General features: G+C 49.6%; 1 protein-coding gene across 1 annotated transcript in view; it reads left to right on the forward strand.

Moving 5' to 3' along the window:
* LOC311328635 (mitogen-activated protein kinase kinase kinase 12-like) overlaps window positions 1–16,472 on the forward strand; it is a gene marked incomplete at both ends in the record, with an annotated part of 22,249 nt that extends 5,777 nt beyond the window's left edge. Inside the window, 7 exons of the mRNA XM_084462577.1 lie at window positions 3,747–3,856; window positions 5,175–5,291; window positions 11,833–11,967; window positions 13,334–14,054; window positions 15,613–15,680; window positions 15,819–16,107; window positions 16,389–16,472. Of these exons, the coding sequence (XP_084318703.1) occupies window positions 3,747–3,856; window positions 5,175–5,291; window positions 11,833–11,967; window positions 13,334–14,054; window positions 15,613–15,680; window positions 15,819–16,107; window positions 16,389–16,472 (1,524 nt within the window). The remainder of the gene's footprint in view (window positions 1–3,746; window positions 3,857–5,174; window positions 5,292–11,832; window positions 11,968–13,333; window positions 14,055–15,612; window positions 15,681–15,818; window positions 16,108–16,388) is intronic.
* Window positions 16,473–18,730: the final 2,258 nt, after the last annotated feature.

An 18,730-nucleotide genomic window follows, 5' to 3' on the forward strand; every position in this document is an offset into this window, starting at 1 on the left:
CTGAAAAATATATTTGATTATTGGGTATTATATAATTTTGCATAGAAAATGACGCATACGATGGAACCACTTTTAACCACAAGAGGTCGCTGTCATGAACAAGCACCAACGGAACCTTTGTGTCCGTCTGTGTTCACAGGATTCAAGTATTCAAGTAACGTTAATACCCAGTCACCACCCAGTCACCATGGGGGACATGTAGTGCTAACAGGGTCCTTTAATCAGGCCTATATCCTAGCCAAGTGAAAACAACCAGAGGAATAGCTAGCCCCGATGTGACCCCAGAGATACGCTGTCACTCCTCTAATCTGGGGTCACGTATATAAGGATATAGAAAAGGGTGACCGGACTATTCCAAACGGTGAATTTCAAATCTGACGCTCACCATGCATTCCTGTAGATGTGTTTTGTCATGTCGGGGCCTTGTGGGGTCGTTTAGAGGTGAAATAACCACTGTTATAGCCTATTATAACCACTGTTATAGCCTGTTATAACCACTGTTATAGCCTGTTATAACCACTGTTATGGCCTGTTATAACCACTGTTATAGCCTGTTATAACCACTCTTATAGCCTATTTTTCACTCACTGTTACGATCATTTCGGGGTTTTCCACGTCTTCTACGCTCTAGAGGAAACAGCGCGCGCTCTGGGCGTATCGTCACAGTGCTGCCATCGATCAGCAGCGTCAAACTAGAAAAGGTTCTTTTCTTTCCCTTGGGGACAGTAGCATTCTTGAATAGGCCTAAACACTGCAAACAAATAAAAACCCTTTCTGCAGGTGAAAATTTAGGATATAATATTTTACTAGTCCTTGGACTAGTAATAATGGACAAGACAAAAGACATGTACAGGAATGCATGGTGAGCGTCAGATGTGAAATTCACCGTTTGGAATAGTCCGGTCACCAGGGGCGTTGCTAGACATAAAACTCTGCTGGGGCACAGCCACCCACCCCCGTAAGAAAAGGATGTAGGCCTACATCAAAACTAAGAGGCTAGATGTATGAAGACATTTGACCTCTTGTAAACTACAACTGTTAAAAATGTAGAGATATTAATCTTTATGAAAAAAAAAAAAAGGCATTCATTCATATTTCACGTGCACAATTCAAATAAATACAATTAAGCTACATAGTAGTATAACAACTTGTATATATGTTGTCTCCTCTTGAAGGACTCATTTTCTGAGCATTAAACTACCGTCTGTTCATTTTGGCGTAGTGGTCAATCACTTGACTGACTCAACTTAGATAGTTCCTCCCTCTCAACCGACAAGATGGCGAGATGGTGAAGCCGGTCTTGCCCCCAAGCGTGGAGCCGTCTCAGCACACAGGTTTCACAGAACTCTCTCATCTCTGGGGTGTGATCTCTCCTGTCTTTCCTCTCTCGGTTTCCCCCTGACTCATCCAGTTCTCCTCCTCCTCCTCCTCCTCCTCCTCCTCCTGCCCCTGCACTCTGCTCCTCCTTATCTGATGCAACATACAAAAAAATGAATATGATCACCTACAGCCTCCCCAAATCATTAAGGCTTTTGTCAGATCTGCAAGTAGGTTAGCTAGCTAGCTTGTCAGCTAGGTCTCACCTCTCTGTGTCATCTCTCTCTGTGTCATCTCTCTCAGGCTCATCTCTCTCAGGCTCATCTCTCTCAGGCTCATCTCTCTCAGGCTCATCTCTCTCAGGCTCCTCTCTCTCAGGCTCATCTCTCTCAGGCTCATCTCTCTCAGGCTCATCTCTCTCAGGCTCATCTCTCTCAAGCTCATCTCTCTCAGGCTCATCTCAGGCTGATCTCTCTCAGGCTCATCTCTCTCAGGCTCATCTCTCTCAGGCTCATCTCTCTCTGGCTCATCTCTCTCAGGCTCATCTCTCTCTGTGTCATCTCTCTCAGGCTAATCCACCTCCATCTCTCCTCCTCTTCCTGCACTCTGCTCATATATATATATATATATATATATATATATATATACAGAAGGCTTAGGCGATATCTGGTCAACTATAACATTAGCTTTCCCAAATTCATCATTCAGTGAGGTAAACCCTGGCTAGCAAGTCAATGTTAACTAGCTAACGTAATCTGTGTTAGCTAACTAACGTTAGCATGTTAGCTAGCCAAGTCTCCGTCTCATTTCTTTTCCCAACTAACGTTAGCTCAATCTCTCCCCGTCATCCTGCACTTAGCTCCTGGTTCTCTGATGCACTAGCCAGGGATTACCTCTCCCATTTCTCCTCAGAGCTGCTTCCCTGCTGCGAGTCAACTTTCTGATGTCCGTCTACAGAAGTAATAGTCTACTGTTTGAGTCAAATTGAAGTCAAAATAAGATCATCAATATTCAGCCAGTTAGCCTGTTACTCAAAAATGTACTTTTTAGTCCAGCTGTTCGGTGCCGCCCTCATGTGTCTCGTCCATGCTCGTGTCAGGGTCAGGGTCAGGGTCAGGGTCAGGGTCAGGGTCAGGGTCAGGGTCAGGGTTAGGGTTAGGGTTACTGAGTGACTGAATATTTTTTTGCGCCGATAGGGACTGCTGTGTGCGCGGCGCACGCGGCCGATGTCATAGGCTACATACTGCTGATAGCCTACTGCCTCGGACGGTCTGTCTATGGCCAATGATCATAAAGTGCCTAAACTTGTATTTTGGGGTTAAACTGCATTGCTTTGACATTGTGGGTTATTGTCATCAATCTAATTAACCGCGTGTTAAAACTCTAATTTGACTGGGGCACAGCAGATCAATACTGGGACACGTGCCCCTGTAACAAGGGTCTAACGACACCGATGCCGGTCACCCTTTTCTAAATCCTTATATACGTGACCCCAGATTAGAGGAGCAACAGCGTCTCTCTGGGGTCACATCTCTGGGGTCACATCTCTGGGGTCACATCGGGGCTAGGGAACAGCCTGTAGTGCTGGTCCACTTGATCAGATTCAGTGCTTGTTTACAATGTTGCCCGCCAGCTGCCGAGAAGACGCGCTCAAATTTGAGGTATTTCCTCCCCACCTAGATAGATAGATAATGTAGATACAGTGGTTTAGCAGATTTTTGGCCATGTTGAAAAGACTGAATACTAATGTGATGTGTTCTGGCATGATTAGAAGATGGGCGGGACTCAGGAGGCAGTGACGCGCTCTGCTTTCCGCTAGCCTACTAATCCAACCAACATTTTGAAGATCGATTATTCATTTTTTCCTCAACGTCCCCGACTAGTCGAAGCTCGAGTATTTGATTGACAGCCCTAGTGAGGGGTGACTGTTTCCATGTCCTCATCCTGGTCTGAGGAGTGTGTAGTAGTGAGACATGTTCTTCCTGGTCTGAGGGGTGTGTAGTAGTGAGACATGTTCTTCCTGGTCTGAGGGGTGTGTAGTAGTGAGACATGTTCTTCCTGGTCTGAGGGGTGTGTAGTAGTGAGACATGTTCTTCCTGGTCTGAGGGGTGTGTAGTAGTAAAGGACATGTTCTCATCCTGGTTTGAGGGGCGTGTCGTAGTGAAAGACGTGTCCTTGTCCTGGTGTGTCGTTGTGACCGGTGTGTCCTCATCCTGGTGAGGGGTGTGTCGTAGTGAAAGACATGTCCTTGTCCTGGTGAGGGGTGTGTCGTAGTGACCGGTGTGTCCTCGTCCTGGTGAGGGGTGTGTCGTAGTGACCGGTGTGTCCTCGTCCTGGTGAGGGGTGTGTCGTAGTGACCGGTGTGTCCTCGTCCTGGTGAGGGGTGTGTCATAGTGACCGGTGTGTCCTCGGTGTGTCCTCGTCCTCAGGCAGAGTGGCGCGAGGAGGTGAAGCAGCACTTTGAGAAGATCAAGTCGGAGGGAACCTGCATCCACCGGCTGGACGAGGAGCTGATCGTACGACGCAGAGAAGAACTCAGGTGAGGAGAGGAGCAGACAGACAGGCAGGCAGACAGACAGAAGGGAAGACAGACAGACAGACAGACAGACAGACGGGAAGACAGACAGGCAGACAGACAGAAGGGAAGACAGACAGACAGACAGACAGAAGGGAAGACAGACAGACAGACAGACAGACAGACAGACAGACAGGCAGACAGGCAGACCAACAGAAGGGAAGACAGACAGGCAGACAGACAGAAGGGAAGACAGACAGACAGACAGACAGACAGACAGACAGAAGGAAGGGATGACAGACAGACAGACAGACAGAAGGGAAGACAGACAGACAGACAGACAGACAGACAGACAGACAGACAGACAGACAGAAGGGAAGACAGACAGACAGACAGACAGACAGACAGAAGGGAAGACAGACAGACAGACAGACAGAAGGGAAGACAGACAGACAGAAGGGAAGACAGACAGACAGACAGACAGACAGACAGACAGACAGACAGAAGGAAGGGAAGACAGACAGACAGAAGGGAAGACAGACAGACAGACAGAAGGGAAGACAGAAAGGCAGACAGACAGAAGGGAAGACAGACAGACAGACAGACAGACAGACAGGCAGACAGACAGAAGGGAAGACAGAAAGACAGACAGAAGGAAGGGAAGACAGACAGACAGAAGGGAAGACAGACAGAAGGGAAGACAGACAGAAGGGAAGACAGGCAGACAGACAGGCAGACAGACAGACAGACAGAAGGGGAGACAGGCAGACAGACAGACAGACAGAAGGACAGGCAGACAGAAGGGAAGACAGGCAGACAGACAGACAGACAGACAGAAGGGAAGACCAGCAGACAGACAGAAGGGAAGACAGACAGACAGACCAGCAGACAGACAGACAGACAAGTTGATTGACTGAGAAAGACAGACAGATGCGCGCCATGTCCGTGACCTCCTCTCCCCTCCCCCTCCGGTCCGTGACCTCCTCTCCCCTGCCCCCCCCGGTCCGTGACCTCCTCTCCCCTCCCCCTCCGGTCCGTGACCTCCTCTCCCCTGCCCCCCTCCGGTCCGTGACCTCCTCTCCCCTGCCCCCTCCGGTCCGTGACCTCCTCTCCCCTGCCCCCTCCGGTCCGTGACCTCCTCTCCCCTGCCCCCCTCCGGTCCGTGACCTCCTCTCCCCTGCCCCCTCCGGTCCGTGACCTCCTCTCCCCTGCCCCCTCCGGTCCGTGACCTCCTCTCCCTGCCCCCCCCGGTCCGTGACCTCCTCTCCCTGCCCCCCCCGGTCCGTGACCTCCTCTCCCTGCCCCCCCCGGTCCGTGACCTCCTCTCCCTGCCCCCCCTCAGACACGCGCTGGACATCCGGGAGCACTATGAGAGGAAGCTGGAGAGAGCCAACAACCTGTACATGGAGCTGAACGCCGTCATGCTGCAGCTGGAGCTCAAGGAGAAGGAGCTGCTCAAGTAGGACCACAGCCACACATTCATATCTGGGAATTTACTTTACTTTATTTAGCATTTGCTTGTCCTTTGCTGTTGATGTTGTTTTATTTTACTCTATTTATTTACCACTATTTCCTTGTATTGAATTGAACTATCATAGTGAGACTACTCATAGTGAGACTAGTCCATAGTGAGACTACTCATAGAGAGACTAGTCCATAGAGAGACTACTCATAGTGAGACTAGTCCATAGTGAGACTACTCATAGAGAGACTACTCATAGTGAGACTAGTCCATAGTGAGACTACTCATAGAGAGACTACTCATAGTGAGACTACTCATAGAGAGACTACTCATAGAGAGACTACTCATAGTGAGACTACTCATAGAGAGACTACTCATAGTAAGACTACTCATAGAGAGACTACTCATAGTGAGACTACTCCATAGTGAGACTACTCATAGAGAGACTACTCATAGAGAGACTACTCATAGTGAGACTACTTCATAGTGAGACTACTCATAGAGAGACTACTCATAGAGAGACTACTCATAGTGAGACTACTCATAGAGAGACTACTCATAGAGAGACTACTCATAGTGAGACTAGTCCATAGTGAGACTACTCATAGAGAGACTACTCATAGTGAGACTACTCCATAGTGAGACTACTCATAGAGAGACTACTCATAGTGAGACTACTCATAGAGAGACTACTCATAGAGAGACTACTCATAGTGAGACTAGTCCATAGTGAGACTACTCATAGTAAGACTACTCATAGAGAGACTACTCCATAGTGAGACTACTCATAGAGAGACTACTCATAGAGAGACTACTCCATAGTGAGACGACTCATAGTGAGACTACTCATAGAGAGACTACTCCATAGTGAGACGACTCATAGTGAGACTACTCATAGAGAGACTACTCCATAGTGAGACGACTCATAGTGAGACTACTCATAGAGAGACTACTCCATAGTGAGACTACTCATAGAGAGACTACTCATAGTGAGACTACTCATAGTGAGACTACTCATAGTAAGACTACTCATAGAGACTACTCATAGAGAGACTACTCATAGAGAGACTACTCATAGAGAGACTAGTCCATAGTGAGACTACTCATAGTGAGACTACTCCATAGTGAGACTACTCATAGAGAGACTACTCATAGAGAGACTACTCCATAGTGAGATTACTCATAGTGAGACTACTCATAGTGAGACTAGTCCATAGTGAGACTACTCATAGAGAGACTACTCATAGAGACTACTCATAGAGAGACTACTCATAGTGAGACTACTCATAGAGAGACTACTCATAGAGAGACTACTCCATAGTGAGACTACTCATAGAGAGACTACTCATAGAGAGACTACTCATAGTGAGACTAGTCCATAGTGAGACTACTCATAGAGAGACTACTCATAGAGAGACTACTCCATAGTGAGACTACTCATAGAGAGACTACTCATAGTGAGACTACTCCATAGTGAGACTACTCATAGAGAGACTACTCATAGAGAGACTACTCATAGAGAGACTACTCCATAGTGAGACTACTCATAGAGAGACTACTCATAGTGAGACTACTCATAGTGAGACTAGTCCATAGTGAGACTACTCATAGAGACTACTCATAGAGAGACTACTCCATAGTGAGACTAGTCCATAGTGAGACTACTCATAGTGAGACTACTCATAGTGAGACTACTCATAGAGAGACTACTCATAGTGAGACTAGTCCATAGTGAGACTACTCATAGTGAGACTAGTCCATAGAGAGACTACTCCATAGTGAGACTACTCATAGAGAGACTACTCATAGTGAGACTACTCATAGAGAGACTACTCATAGTGAGACTACTCATAGAGAGACTACTCATAGTGAGACTACTCATAGTGAGACTACTCATAGACTACTCATAGAGAGACATAGTGAGACTACTCATAGAGAGACTACTCCATAGTGAGACTACTCATAGTGAGACTACTCATAGTGAGACTACTCATAGTGAGACTACTCCATAGTGAGACTACTCATAGAGAGACTACTCATAGAGAGACTACTCATAGAGACTACTCATAGTGAGACTACTCATAGTGAGACTACTCATAGTGAGACTACTCATAGAGAGACTACTCATAGTGAGACATAGTGAGACTACTCATAGAGAGACGACTCCATAGAGAGACTACTCATAGAGAGACTACTCATAGAGAGACTACTCATAGTGAGACTAGTCCATAGTGAGACTACTCATAGTGAGACTACTCATAGTGAGACTACTCCATAGAGAGACTACTCATAGAGAGACTTCTCCATAGTGAGACTACTCATAGAGACTACTCATAGTGAGACTACTCATAGTGAGACTAGTCCATAGTGAGACTACTCATAGTAAGACTACTCATAGAGACTACTCATAGTGAGACTACTCATAGAGACTACTCATAGTGAGACTACTCCATAGTGAGACTACTCATAGAGAGACTACTCATAGAGAGACTACTCCATAGTGAGACTACTCATAGAGAGACTACTCATAGTGAGACTACTCATAGAGAGACTACTCATAGAGAGACTACTCATAGAGAGACTACTCCATAGTGAGACTACTCATAGTGAGACTACTCATAGAGAGACTACTCATAGAGAGACTACTCCATAGTGAGACTACTCATAGAGACTACTCATAGTGAGACTACTCATAGAGACTACTCATAGTGAGACTACTCATAGTGAGACTACTCCATAGAGAGACTACTCATAGTGAGACTACTCATAGTGAGATTACTCATAGTGAGACTACTCCATAGTGAGACTAGTCCATAGTGAGACTACTCATAGAGAGACTACTCATAGTGAGACTACTCATAGAGAGACTACTCATAGTGAGACTACTCATAGAGAGACTACTCATAGAGAGACTACTCATAGTGAGACTAGTCCATAGTGAGACTACTCATAGAGAGACTACTCATAGTGAGACTACTTATAGAGAGACTACTCATAGAGAGACTACTCATAGTGAGACTAGTCCATAGTGAGACTACTCATAGTAAGACTACTCATAGAGACTACTCATGGTGAGACTACTCCATAGTGAGACTACTCATAGAGAGACTACTCATAGTGAGACTACTCATAGTGAGACTAGTCCATAGTGAGACTACTCATAGTAAGACTACTCATAGAGAGAGTACTCATAGTGAGACTACTCATAGAGAGACTACTCATAGAGAGACTACTCATAGTGAGACTACTCATAGAGAGACTACTCATAGAGAGACTACTCATAGAGAGACGACTCATAGTGAGACTACTCATAGAGAGACTACTCATAGTGAGACTACTCATAGTGAGACTAGTCCATAGTGAGACTACTCAAAGTAAGACTACTCATAGAGAGACTACTCATAGTGAGACTACTCATAGAGAGACTACTCATAGAGAGACTACTCATAGTGAGACTACTCATAGAGAGACTACTCATAGAGAGACTACTCATAGAGAGACGACTCATAGTGAGACTACTCATAGAGAGACTACTCATAGTGAGACTACTCATAGTGAGACTAGTCCATAGTGAGACTACTCATAGTAAGACTACTCATAGAGAGACTACTCATAGTGAGACTACTCATAGAGAGACTACTCATAGAGAGACTACTCATAGTGAGACTACTCATAGAGAGACTACTCATAGAGAGACGACTCATAGTGAGACTACTCATAGAGAGACTACTCCATAGAGACTACTCATAGAGAGACTACTCATAGAGAGACTACTCATAGAGAGACGACTCATAGTGAGACTACTCATAGAGAGACTACTCCATAGTGAGACTACTCATAGAGAGACTACTCATAGTGAGACTACTCATAGTGAGACTACTCATAGTAAGACTACTCATAGAGACTACTCATAGAGAGACTACTCATAGAGAGACTACTCATAGAGAGACGACTCATAGTGAGACTACTCAGAGAGACTACTCCATAGTGAGACTACTCATAGAGAGACTACTCATAGTGAGACTACTCATAGTGAGACTAGTCCATAGTGAGACTACTCATAGTAAGACTACTCATAGAGACTACTCATAGTGAGACTACTCATAGAGAGACTACTCATAGAGAGACTACTCATAGTGAGACTAGTCCATAGTGAGACTACTCATAGAGAGACTACTCATAGAGAGACTACTCCATAGTGAGACTACTCATAGTGAGACTAGTCCATAGTGAGACTACTCATAGAGAGACTACTCATAGAGAGACTACTCCATAGTGAGACTACTCATAGAGAGACTACTCATAGAGAGACTACTCATAGTGAGACTACTCATAGAGAGACTACTCATAGAGAGACTACTCCATAGTGAGACTACTCATAGAGAGACTACTCATAGTGAGACTACTCATAGAGAGACTGCTCATAGTGAGACTACTCATAGTGAGACTACTCCATAGAGAGACTACTCATAGAGAGACTAATCCATAGTGAGACTACTCATAGAGAGACTACTCATAGTGAGACTACTCATAGTGAGACTAGTCCATAGTGAGACTACTCATAGTAAGACTACTCATAGAGACTACTCATAGAGAGACTACTCATAGAGAGACTACTCATAGTGAGACTACTCATAGAGAGACTACTCATAGAGAGACTACTCCATAGTGAGACTTCTCATAGAGAGACTACTCATAGAGAGACTACTCCATAGTGAGACCACTCATAGAGAGACTACTCATAGAGAGACTACTCATAGTGAGACTAGTCCATAGTGAGACTACTCATAGAGAGACTACTCATAGAGAGACTACTCCATAGTGAGACTAGTCCATAGTGAGACTACTCATAGTGAGACTACTCATAGAGAGACTACTCCATAGTGAGACTACTCATAGTGAGACTAGTCCATAGTGAGACTACTCATAGAGAGACTACTCATAGAGAGACTACTCCATAGTGAGACTAGTCCATAGTGAGACTACTCATAGTGAGACTACTCATAGAGAGACTACTCCATAGTGAGACTACTCATAGTGAGACTAGTCCATAGTGAGACTACTCATAGAGAGACTACTCATAGAGAGACTACTCCATAGTGAGACTACTCATAGTGAGACTAGTCCATAGTGAGACTACTCATAGAGAGACTACTCATAGAGAGACTACTCATAGTGAGACTAGTCCATAGAGAGACTACTCCATAGTGAGACTACTCATAGAGAGACTACTCATAGTGAGACTACTCATAGAGAGACTACTCCATAGTAAGACTACTCATAGTGAGACTACTCATAGAGAGACTACTCATAGAGAGACATAGTGAGACTACTCATAGAGAGACTACTCCATAGTGAGACTACTCATAGTGAGACTACTCATAGTGAGACTACTCAGAGAGACTACTCATAGTGAGACTACTCCATAGTGAGACTACTCATAGAGAGACTACTCATAGAGAGACTACTCATAGTGAGACTACTCCATAGAGAGACTACTCATAGAGAGACATAGTGAGACTACTCATAGAGAGACGACTCCATAGTGAGACTACTCATAGTGAGACTACTCCATAGAGAGACTTCTCCATAGTGAGACTACTCATAGAGACTACTCATAGTGAGACTACTCATAGAGACTACTCATAGTGAGACTACTCATAGTGAGACTACTCATAGAGAGACTTCTCCATAGTGAGACTACTCATAGAGACTACTCATAGTGAGACTACTCATAGAGACTACTCATAGTGAGACTACTCATAGTGAGACTACTCCATAGTGAGACTACTCATAGAGAGACTACTCATAGAGAGACTACTCCATAGTGAGACTACTCATAGAGAGACTACTCATAGTGAGACTACTCATAGTGAGACTAGTCCATAGTGAGACTACTCATAGAGAGACTACTCATAGTGAGACTACTCCATAGTGAGACTACTCATAGAGACTACTCATAGTGAGACTACTCATAGAGACTACTCATAGTGAGACTACTCATAGAGACTACTCATAGTGAGACTACTCATAGAGACTACTCATAGTGAGACTACTCCATAGAGAGACTACTCATAGTGAGACTACTCATAGTGAGACTACTCATAGTGAGACTACTCCATAGTGAGACTAGTCCATAGTGAGACTACTCATAGAGAGACTACTCCATAGTGAGACTACTCATAGAGACTACTCATAGTGAGACTACTCATAGTGAGACTAGTCCATAGTGAGACTACTCATAGTGAGACTACTCATAGAGAGACTACTCATAGTGAGACTACTCATAGTGAGACTAGTCCATAGTGAGACTACTCATAGTGAGACTATTCATAGAGAGACTACTCATAGAGAGACTACTCATAGTACCTGTGCTGCTCACACAACACAACACAAAGAGGGACGTATGTGAGGTTTCAGTGTATTCAGAAATCCTAACGGTACAATTCTGCATTGTGTGTGTGTGTGTGTGTGTGTGTGTGTGTGTGTGTGTGTGTGTGTGTGTGTGTGTGTGTGTGTGTGTGTGTGTGTGTGTCAGGAGGGAGCAGTCTCTGGATAAGAAGCACCCGGGCTGTTTCAACAAGCTGTCCAGACAGGGAGGGAACTCCAGCTCCATGGAGAAGCTCATCAAGAAACGAAACGTTCCTCAGAAGCTGCCCTCCCACAACAAGAGGTGAGACAGGCACTGACCCTAACCCTCCCACAACAAGAGGTGAGACAGACTGACCCTAACCCTCCCACAACAAGAGGTGAGACAGACTAACTCTAACCCTCCCACAACAAGAGGTGAGACAGACTGGCCCTAACCCTCCCACAACAAGAGGTGAGACAGACTAACTCTAACCCTCCCACAACAAGAGGTGAGACAGACTAACCCTACAGCCTGGTTTAGACCTCATAAGACGCTCGTGTCTCGTGGCTCATGACTCATACAGGCTCTGGGCATTTATACTCAATGGATCAGCTCACTCACTGACAAGTGTCCTGTGCCCATGGCAACGTAGAAGCTGTACCGAGGTGCCCCTGAGTCACGTACTGGTTAGTTGAGCTCAGCTTCCACCCAAGAACAAGAACAAGAACAAGAACAAGAACAAGAACAAGGCCCTGGTTGGCTCATTTGCCAAATAGGCTCTTTTTTCCTTTGACATCAAATCCTCGTCCATCGTCTTGGCTCAGTCCTCAGCCCTCAGTCCTCAGCCTACCTTAGCTTTCCTTCATGGATCCATCGTCTTGTCTCAGTCCTCAGTCTACCTTAGCTTTCCTTCACGGATCCATCGTCTTGTCTCAGTGCTCAGCCTACCTTAGCTTTCCTTCACGGATCCATCGTCTTGTCTCAGTGCTCAGCCTACCTTAGCTTTCCTTCGCGGACTATTTTCACATGTTTTCAGATGTGTTCGCCCCAAATGATTGAAAACATACGCAAACTGTCTGAAAACGTAGATTGGTGAATAAAAATGGATGATGGACTTAGGGAGAAATTGATCCGGAGCAGCATTTTAAATATTTCCCAATGTCCACAAATCGTTTTGTCGTCGTGTTCAGGCCAGTCAACCAATCAGAGAGAGCTGTGATCCACTAGAGGTTTCGGGCGGCGCAAGTGAAGAGGCTCACAGCCTGTGAGATGTTGCAAATTACGACAATGAGCCAAAAAATGTGTCTCACAGGAGTCGTCTCACAAAGTATAATCGATCCCTAACCCTCCCGCTGTGGGACAGAGACACGGCTGCACCAGGCCAAGCAGGGCGCTCTGACCGTTAGATGCTGTCCTCGTGTTTCTCTGGTATCTGCAGTATGACTAACATCACACCATGATGAGCTGGACAGATGAGGGACAATGAGAATGATGCTTGTGTCTCTGTGTACGACTGAGAAGATAATGGAAGTGCTCTCTGTCCATTCCTCTCTCCTGCCTCATCCTGTCCATCCCTTCTCTCTCTCCTCTCCCGACTTATCCCTCTCTCCTCCCTCATTCCGTGCCCGTTCCCCTCATCCTCCATCCTCTCTCCTCTCTCATCCCTCGCTCCCCTCCGCTCCTTCAGGCCCGACCTGCTGAAGTCGGAGGTCATCCTCCCCAAGCTGGACTCATCCATGACCCAGGTGACCATCCCCTCCTGCCCCAACCGTGGCTCCACGTCCCCGGGGCGCTCGCGCCGCGCCAAGCCTCGCTACCGCAAGGCGGGGAAGGGCAGCAGCGGCGACCTGGCGGGGCTGAAGGCCGCCCTGTCCTCCACACTGCTGGCCGTCGCCACCACCACCACCTCGCTGCCCAGCAAGCAGCACCTGGACCCGGGCGCGGCCCTGAGGGGCCTCCAGCACGACCTGCTGCTGAAGAAGATGTCCTCGTCCAGCCCCGACCTCATCTCCACCACGCTGGAGGCCGAGGGCCGGAGGAAGGGCCAGCGGACCCCCGGCCTGGAGAGGGGGGGCAGCCAGAGCGCCTCGGCCGGCCTGGGGGGGGGCGGGGGCCCGGAGGAGGGGGAGGAGGAAGAGGTGGGGGGGCCGGAGGTGGGCGGGGGGCCAGACGACCTGGCAGAGACGCCGCCGCGCAGCGACACGCCCAGCGAGGACGCCGCCTCCATCCCGTTCTCCAGCAGCCCGGACTCGCCCTGCGGGAGGGGGGCAGCGGCCGGGCGGGGCTCGGGGGTGCTGGGGGTGGGGGTGGGGGGAGAGGAGAAGGAGGAGGGGACCAGCCGGTCCCCCAGGAGCCAGCGCCTCACCCCCGCCACTCTGCTCTACAGGGCCGCCGTCACGCGCAGCCAGGTGAGGCTGGGGGCTGGGGAGGCCTGGGGAGGCTGGAGGGGGGGGCTGGGGTCTGGGGAGGTTGGGGGGGGGTTGGGGGAGGCCTGGGGAGGCTGGAGGGGGGGGCTGGGGAGGCCGGGGGGGGGGGGGGGGGGGCTGGGAGGGTTTGGGGGGGCTGATGGGCTGGAGGCCAGACAGGGAGGGGAGGCTGATGGGCTGGAGGCCAGACAGGGAGGGGAGGCTGATGGGCTGGAGGCCAGACAGGGAGGGGAGGCTGATGGGCTGGAGGCCAGACAGGGAGGGAGGCTGATGGGCTGGAGGCCAGACAGGGAGGGGGGCTGATGGGCTGGAGGCCAGACAGGGAGGGGGGGGGCGTCTCAGATCAGCTGAGTCACGGGTAGAGAAAAGGATGTTCTTTCTGATGTCAGCCATCTTGTCTCAGAAGGTCAGTAGCACTAGTGACCTCTATGGTCCTGACCTGTGACATGTGACATCATATTAGTCATTTAGCTGACGCTTTATCCAAAGTGACTTACAGTACATTTAACAGAGGAAAGTGCATCTTCTTTCTATAACTAGTGATAAGAGCAGAATCTAGAGCTGAAGGCAAAGTGAAGAATAGGAATCTAAAAATACAGTAGGTGCTTGAGAGGGAGGATCTACTTATTGAAGAGATGAGTTTTGAGCCTCAGGTGAAAGATGGGCAGTGACCAGCTGTCCTGACGCCAGTGGGGAGACCAGTGAGGAGACCAGTGAGGAGACCAGTGGGGAGACCAGTGGGGAGACCAGTGAGGAGACCAGTGGGGAGACCAGTGAGGAGACCAGTGGGGAGACCAGTGAGGAGACCAGTGAGGAGACCAGTGGGGAGACCAGTGCGTCAGTGGGGAGACCAGTGAGGAGACCAGTGCGTCAGTGGGGAGACCAGTGAGGAGACCAGTGGGGAGACCAGTGAGGAGACCAGTGGGGAGACCAGTGGGGAGACCAGTGCGTCAGTGGGGAGACCAGTGGGGAGACCAGTGAGGAGACCAGTGGGGAGACCAGTGGGGAGACCAGTGCGTCAGTGGGGAGACCAGTGGGGAGACCAGTGAGGAGACCAGTGAGGAGACCAGTGGGGAGACCAGTGGGGAGACCAGTGAGGAGACCAGTGAGGAGACCAGTGGGGAGACCAGTGAGGAGACCAGTGAGGAGACCAGTGGGGAGACCAGTGCGTCAGTGGGGAGACCAGTGAGGAGACCAGTGAGGAGACCAGTGGGGAGACCAGTGGGGAGACCAGTGCGTCAGTGGGGAGACCAGTGAGGAGACCAGTGGGGAGACCAGTGGGGAGACCAGTGGGGAGACCAGTGAGGAGACCAGTGAGGAGACCAGTGAGGAGACCAGTGGGTCATTTCTATGCAAAACTCTAACTAACAGGGCCGACCACTAACTAACAGGGCCGACCAACAATCCAATATGTAGTAGATTTTTGGAAAATATTCAGAGAGAAAGTTGAATGATTTCTGAGCTCGCCTGACAGCCCTAGACAGGAATACATGTAGGAGTCAGATCATGTTGTCATGGCAGCGGTTCTTCTTCTCTCCAGAGACGGGGCTTGTCTTCGGAGGAGGAGGAGGGGGAGGTGGATAGCGAGGTGGAGTTGCCACGGAGACGGTGAGGGTTATTACAGTACATCCAGCTCACATGCAACCAGAAACCACTGAGCCACTGTGCTTTTCCATGCGCTGTCGTTGTTGTTGTTGTTGTTTGACGCTCGCTCCCCTGTCCCCCGTGGCCCCGCCCCCCCGCCAGGCGCCCAGTCAGCATCACCAAGTGTCAGTCCGTCTCCACCTTCAGCTCGGAGAACCTGTCGGTGTCGGACGGCGAGGAGGGCAACACCACCGACCACTCGCACAGCGGCACGCCAGACGTGGTCAGCACCAACACGGACGAGCGCCTGGACGACAAGAGCGACGACCTGCTGTCCCAGGGCTCGGAGATCCCGGCTGACCCGGGCCTGGCCTCCGACGGGCTGTCTGAGAAGGAGGCGGCGCTGCGGCAGGTCAAGACCCAGCTGCACACGGAGCAGAACCACTACGAGGTACCGCGGGTCTGAGGAGACTTCGGGCCGCGTTCTAGTAGGAGAGTGTGTGTGGGGGGGTGATAGAGAGATACTGTAGGGGGTGGAGAGAGAGAGACGGAGAGAGAGTGAGAGATGGAGAGAGAGAGAGATGGAGAGAGAGACAGAGAGAGGGAGAGAGAGGGAGAGAGAGGGAGAGAGGGAGAGAGAGACAGAGAGAGGGAGAGAGAGACAGACAGGCACAGTCAGCTCACCTGGCCCAGCTCAAGTCCGTTGACCCCCGTCTCTCTCTCCTGACCCAGGGTCTCTATGACGACTCGGACTGCGACAGCACCGAGCTGGACCACTCAGGCAGCGCTGAGCCCGCCCTGCCCCCCAACTGGTGAGGAGACCCCCCCCCCCTACCCACCCACCCCCACCTCACCTCACCCCTCCTCCCCCCCACCCAGAGAACCTGACCCCGCCCCTGTACCACAGACCAAGATCCACTCTGATCCCCAAAAAACACCTGGGGGGGGGGGGGGGGGTGTCTGAGTAATCCCAACTTCACCGTCACTCCCACTCTCTGATGAAGACTGTTGATTATCCCACACGGTCCAAACGCGTCTGTTCATGTCCCTAGAGTCCGTTCAAGTCCCCGGAGACGTGTGTGTGCTGTCTCTCACCCTCACTCTCTGTCACCATGGAAACCCACGAGGCCGTCGTAGCGCTCCGTTCACGCGCTCGCTCTCCAGGCGCCATGTTGCTGCTTGCACTTACATTCATGTTTTTCTGATTTCTACTGGTCATTTTGTTCTGCGTTTTTGTATTTCCTCCCAACATTATGCACTGAGTCTAGTTTACTGTGAGGGAATTCATTTGCTGGTATTAGAGCTGAAAATCAATGTTTACATTTATACTTTTAAGTTTGTTTACATTTTTTATTTATTTGCATCAGGGATTCCGTTGTCATTTTATACAATCTGTATTTTACTTTTCACATGTTTGTAAATAATGTTACCTCGTTTACAAGGAATAGATCTATGAGTTCAGTGTGTGAGGCTGTGTAATTGAATGGTGCTGATGTTGTCCACTAGAGGGCAGTGTGTTGAACCACTGAGAGCTCCTGGTACTGAGCTGCTCATGTTGGGACTTCAAACCACAGCTGGACGAGCAGAGAGCTACGAACAAGCAATATGTCCTCTAAACCACTCCCCATCACGGGCCTACAGCCTCTAAACCACTCCCCATCACGGGCCTACAGCCTCTAAACCACTCCCCATCACAGACCTACAGCCTCTAAACCACTCCCCATCACGGACCTACAGCCTCTAAACCACTCCCCATCACGGGCCTACAGCCTCTCAACCACTCCCCATCACGGACCTGCAGCCTCTAAACCACTCCCCATCACGGGCCTACAGCCTCTAAACCACTCCCCATCACGGGCCTACAGCCTCTAAACCACTCCCCATCACGGGCCTACAGCCTCTAAACCACTCCCCATCACGGACCTGCAGCCTCTAAACCACTCCCCATCACGGGCCTACAGCCTCTAAACCACTCCCCATCACGGACCTACAGCCTCTAAACCACTCCCCATCACGGACCTGCAGCCTCTAAACCACTCCCCATCACGGGCCTACAGCCTCTAAACCACTCCCCATCACGGGCCTACAGCCTCTAAACCACTCCCCATCACGGACCTACAGCCTCTAAACCACTCCCCATCACGGGCCTACAGCCTCTAAACCACTCCCCATCACGGGCCTACAGCCTCTAAACCACTCCTCATCACGGACCTGCAGCCTCTAAACCACTCCCCATCACGGACCTGCAGCCTCTAAACCACTCCCCATCACGGACCTACAGCCTCTAAACCACTCCCCATCACAGACCTGCAGCCTCTAAACCACTCCCCATCACGGTCCTACAGCCTCTAAACCACTCCTCATCACGGACCTGCAGCCTCTAAACCACTCCCCATCACGGACCTGCAGCCTGCGTCGTTCAGGGCAGACTTGCTTTTTGTAAATGACTATTTATTTGGTATTGCAGTGTTTACTGTATTAAAAATGCAATACTACCCGGCATTTTGGAACAAGCCTCACAAACGTGGGTCTGGTAGTGTACAGATCACTAAAGCATGCTTGTAATATAACCCGGGTATGTATACGGGCCCGGGGGTAGTCACAGCGTAGGTGAGCCTGAGATAAGAGAACAATCACCTCCACCACTCACTAACGAGCAGCCCAACTAACGAGCAGCCTAACGAGCAGCCTAACGAGCAGCCTGACATGTCTGACGAGGCCCTGGAGGATCCCTCCTTCCTTCCTCGCAGAATCACTGATCGAAGCCACCCGATCCCCTCCTGTCAGCCCAGTCTGAGGGAAGCCTGGTTCCAGCAGGGCGCTGATCAGACCCGTCTGAGGGAAGCCTGGTTCCAGCACGGCGCTGATCAGACCCGTCTGAGGGAAGCCTGGTTCCAGCACGGCGCTGATCAGACCCGTCTGAGGGAAGCCTTGTTCCAGCAGGGCGCTGATCAGACCCGTCTGAGGGAAGCCTGGTTCCAGCACGGCGCTGATCAGCCCAGTCTGAGGGAAGCCTTGTTCCAGCACGGCACTGATCAGCCCAGTCTGAGGGAAGCCTGGTTCCAGCAGGGCGC

The sequence above is a fragment of the Borostomias antarcticus genome, assembly GCF_949987555.1.
Source record: "Borostomias antarcticus genome assembly, contig: scaffold_136, whole genome shotgun sequence".
Classification (NCBI taxonomy): Eukaryota; Metazoa; Chordata; class Actinopteri; order Stomiiformes; family Stomiidae; genus Borostomias; species Borostomias antarcticus.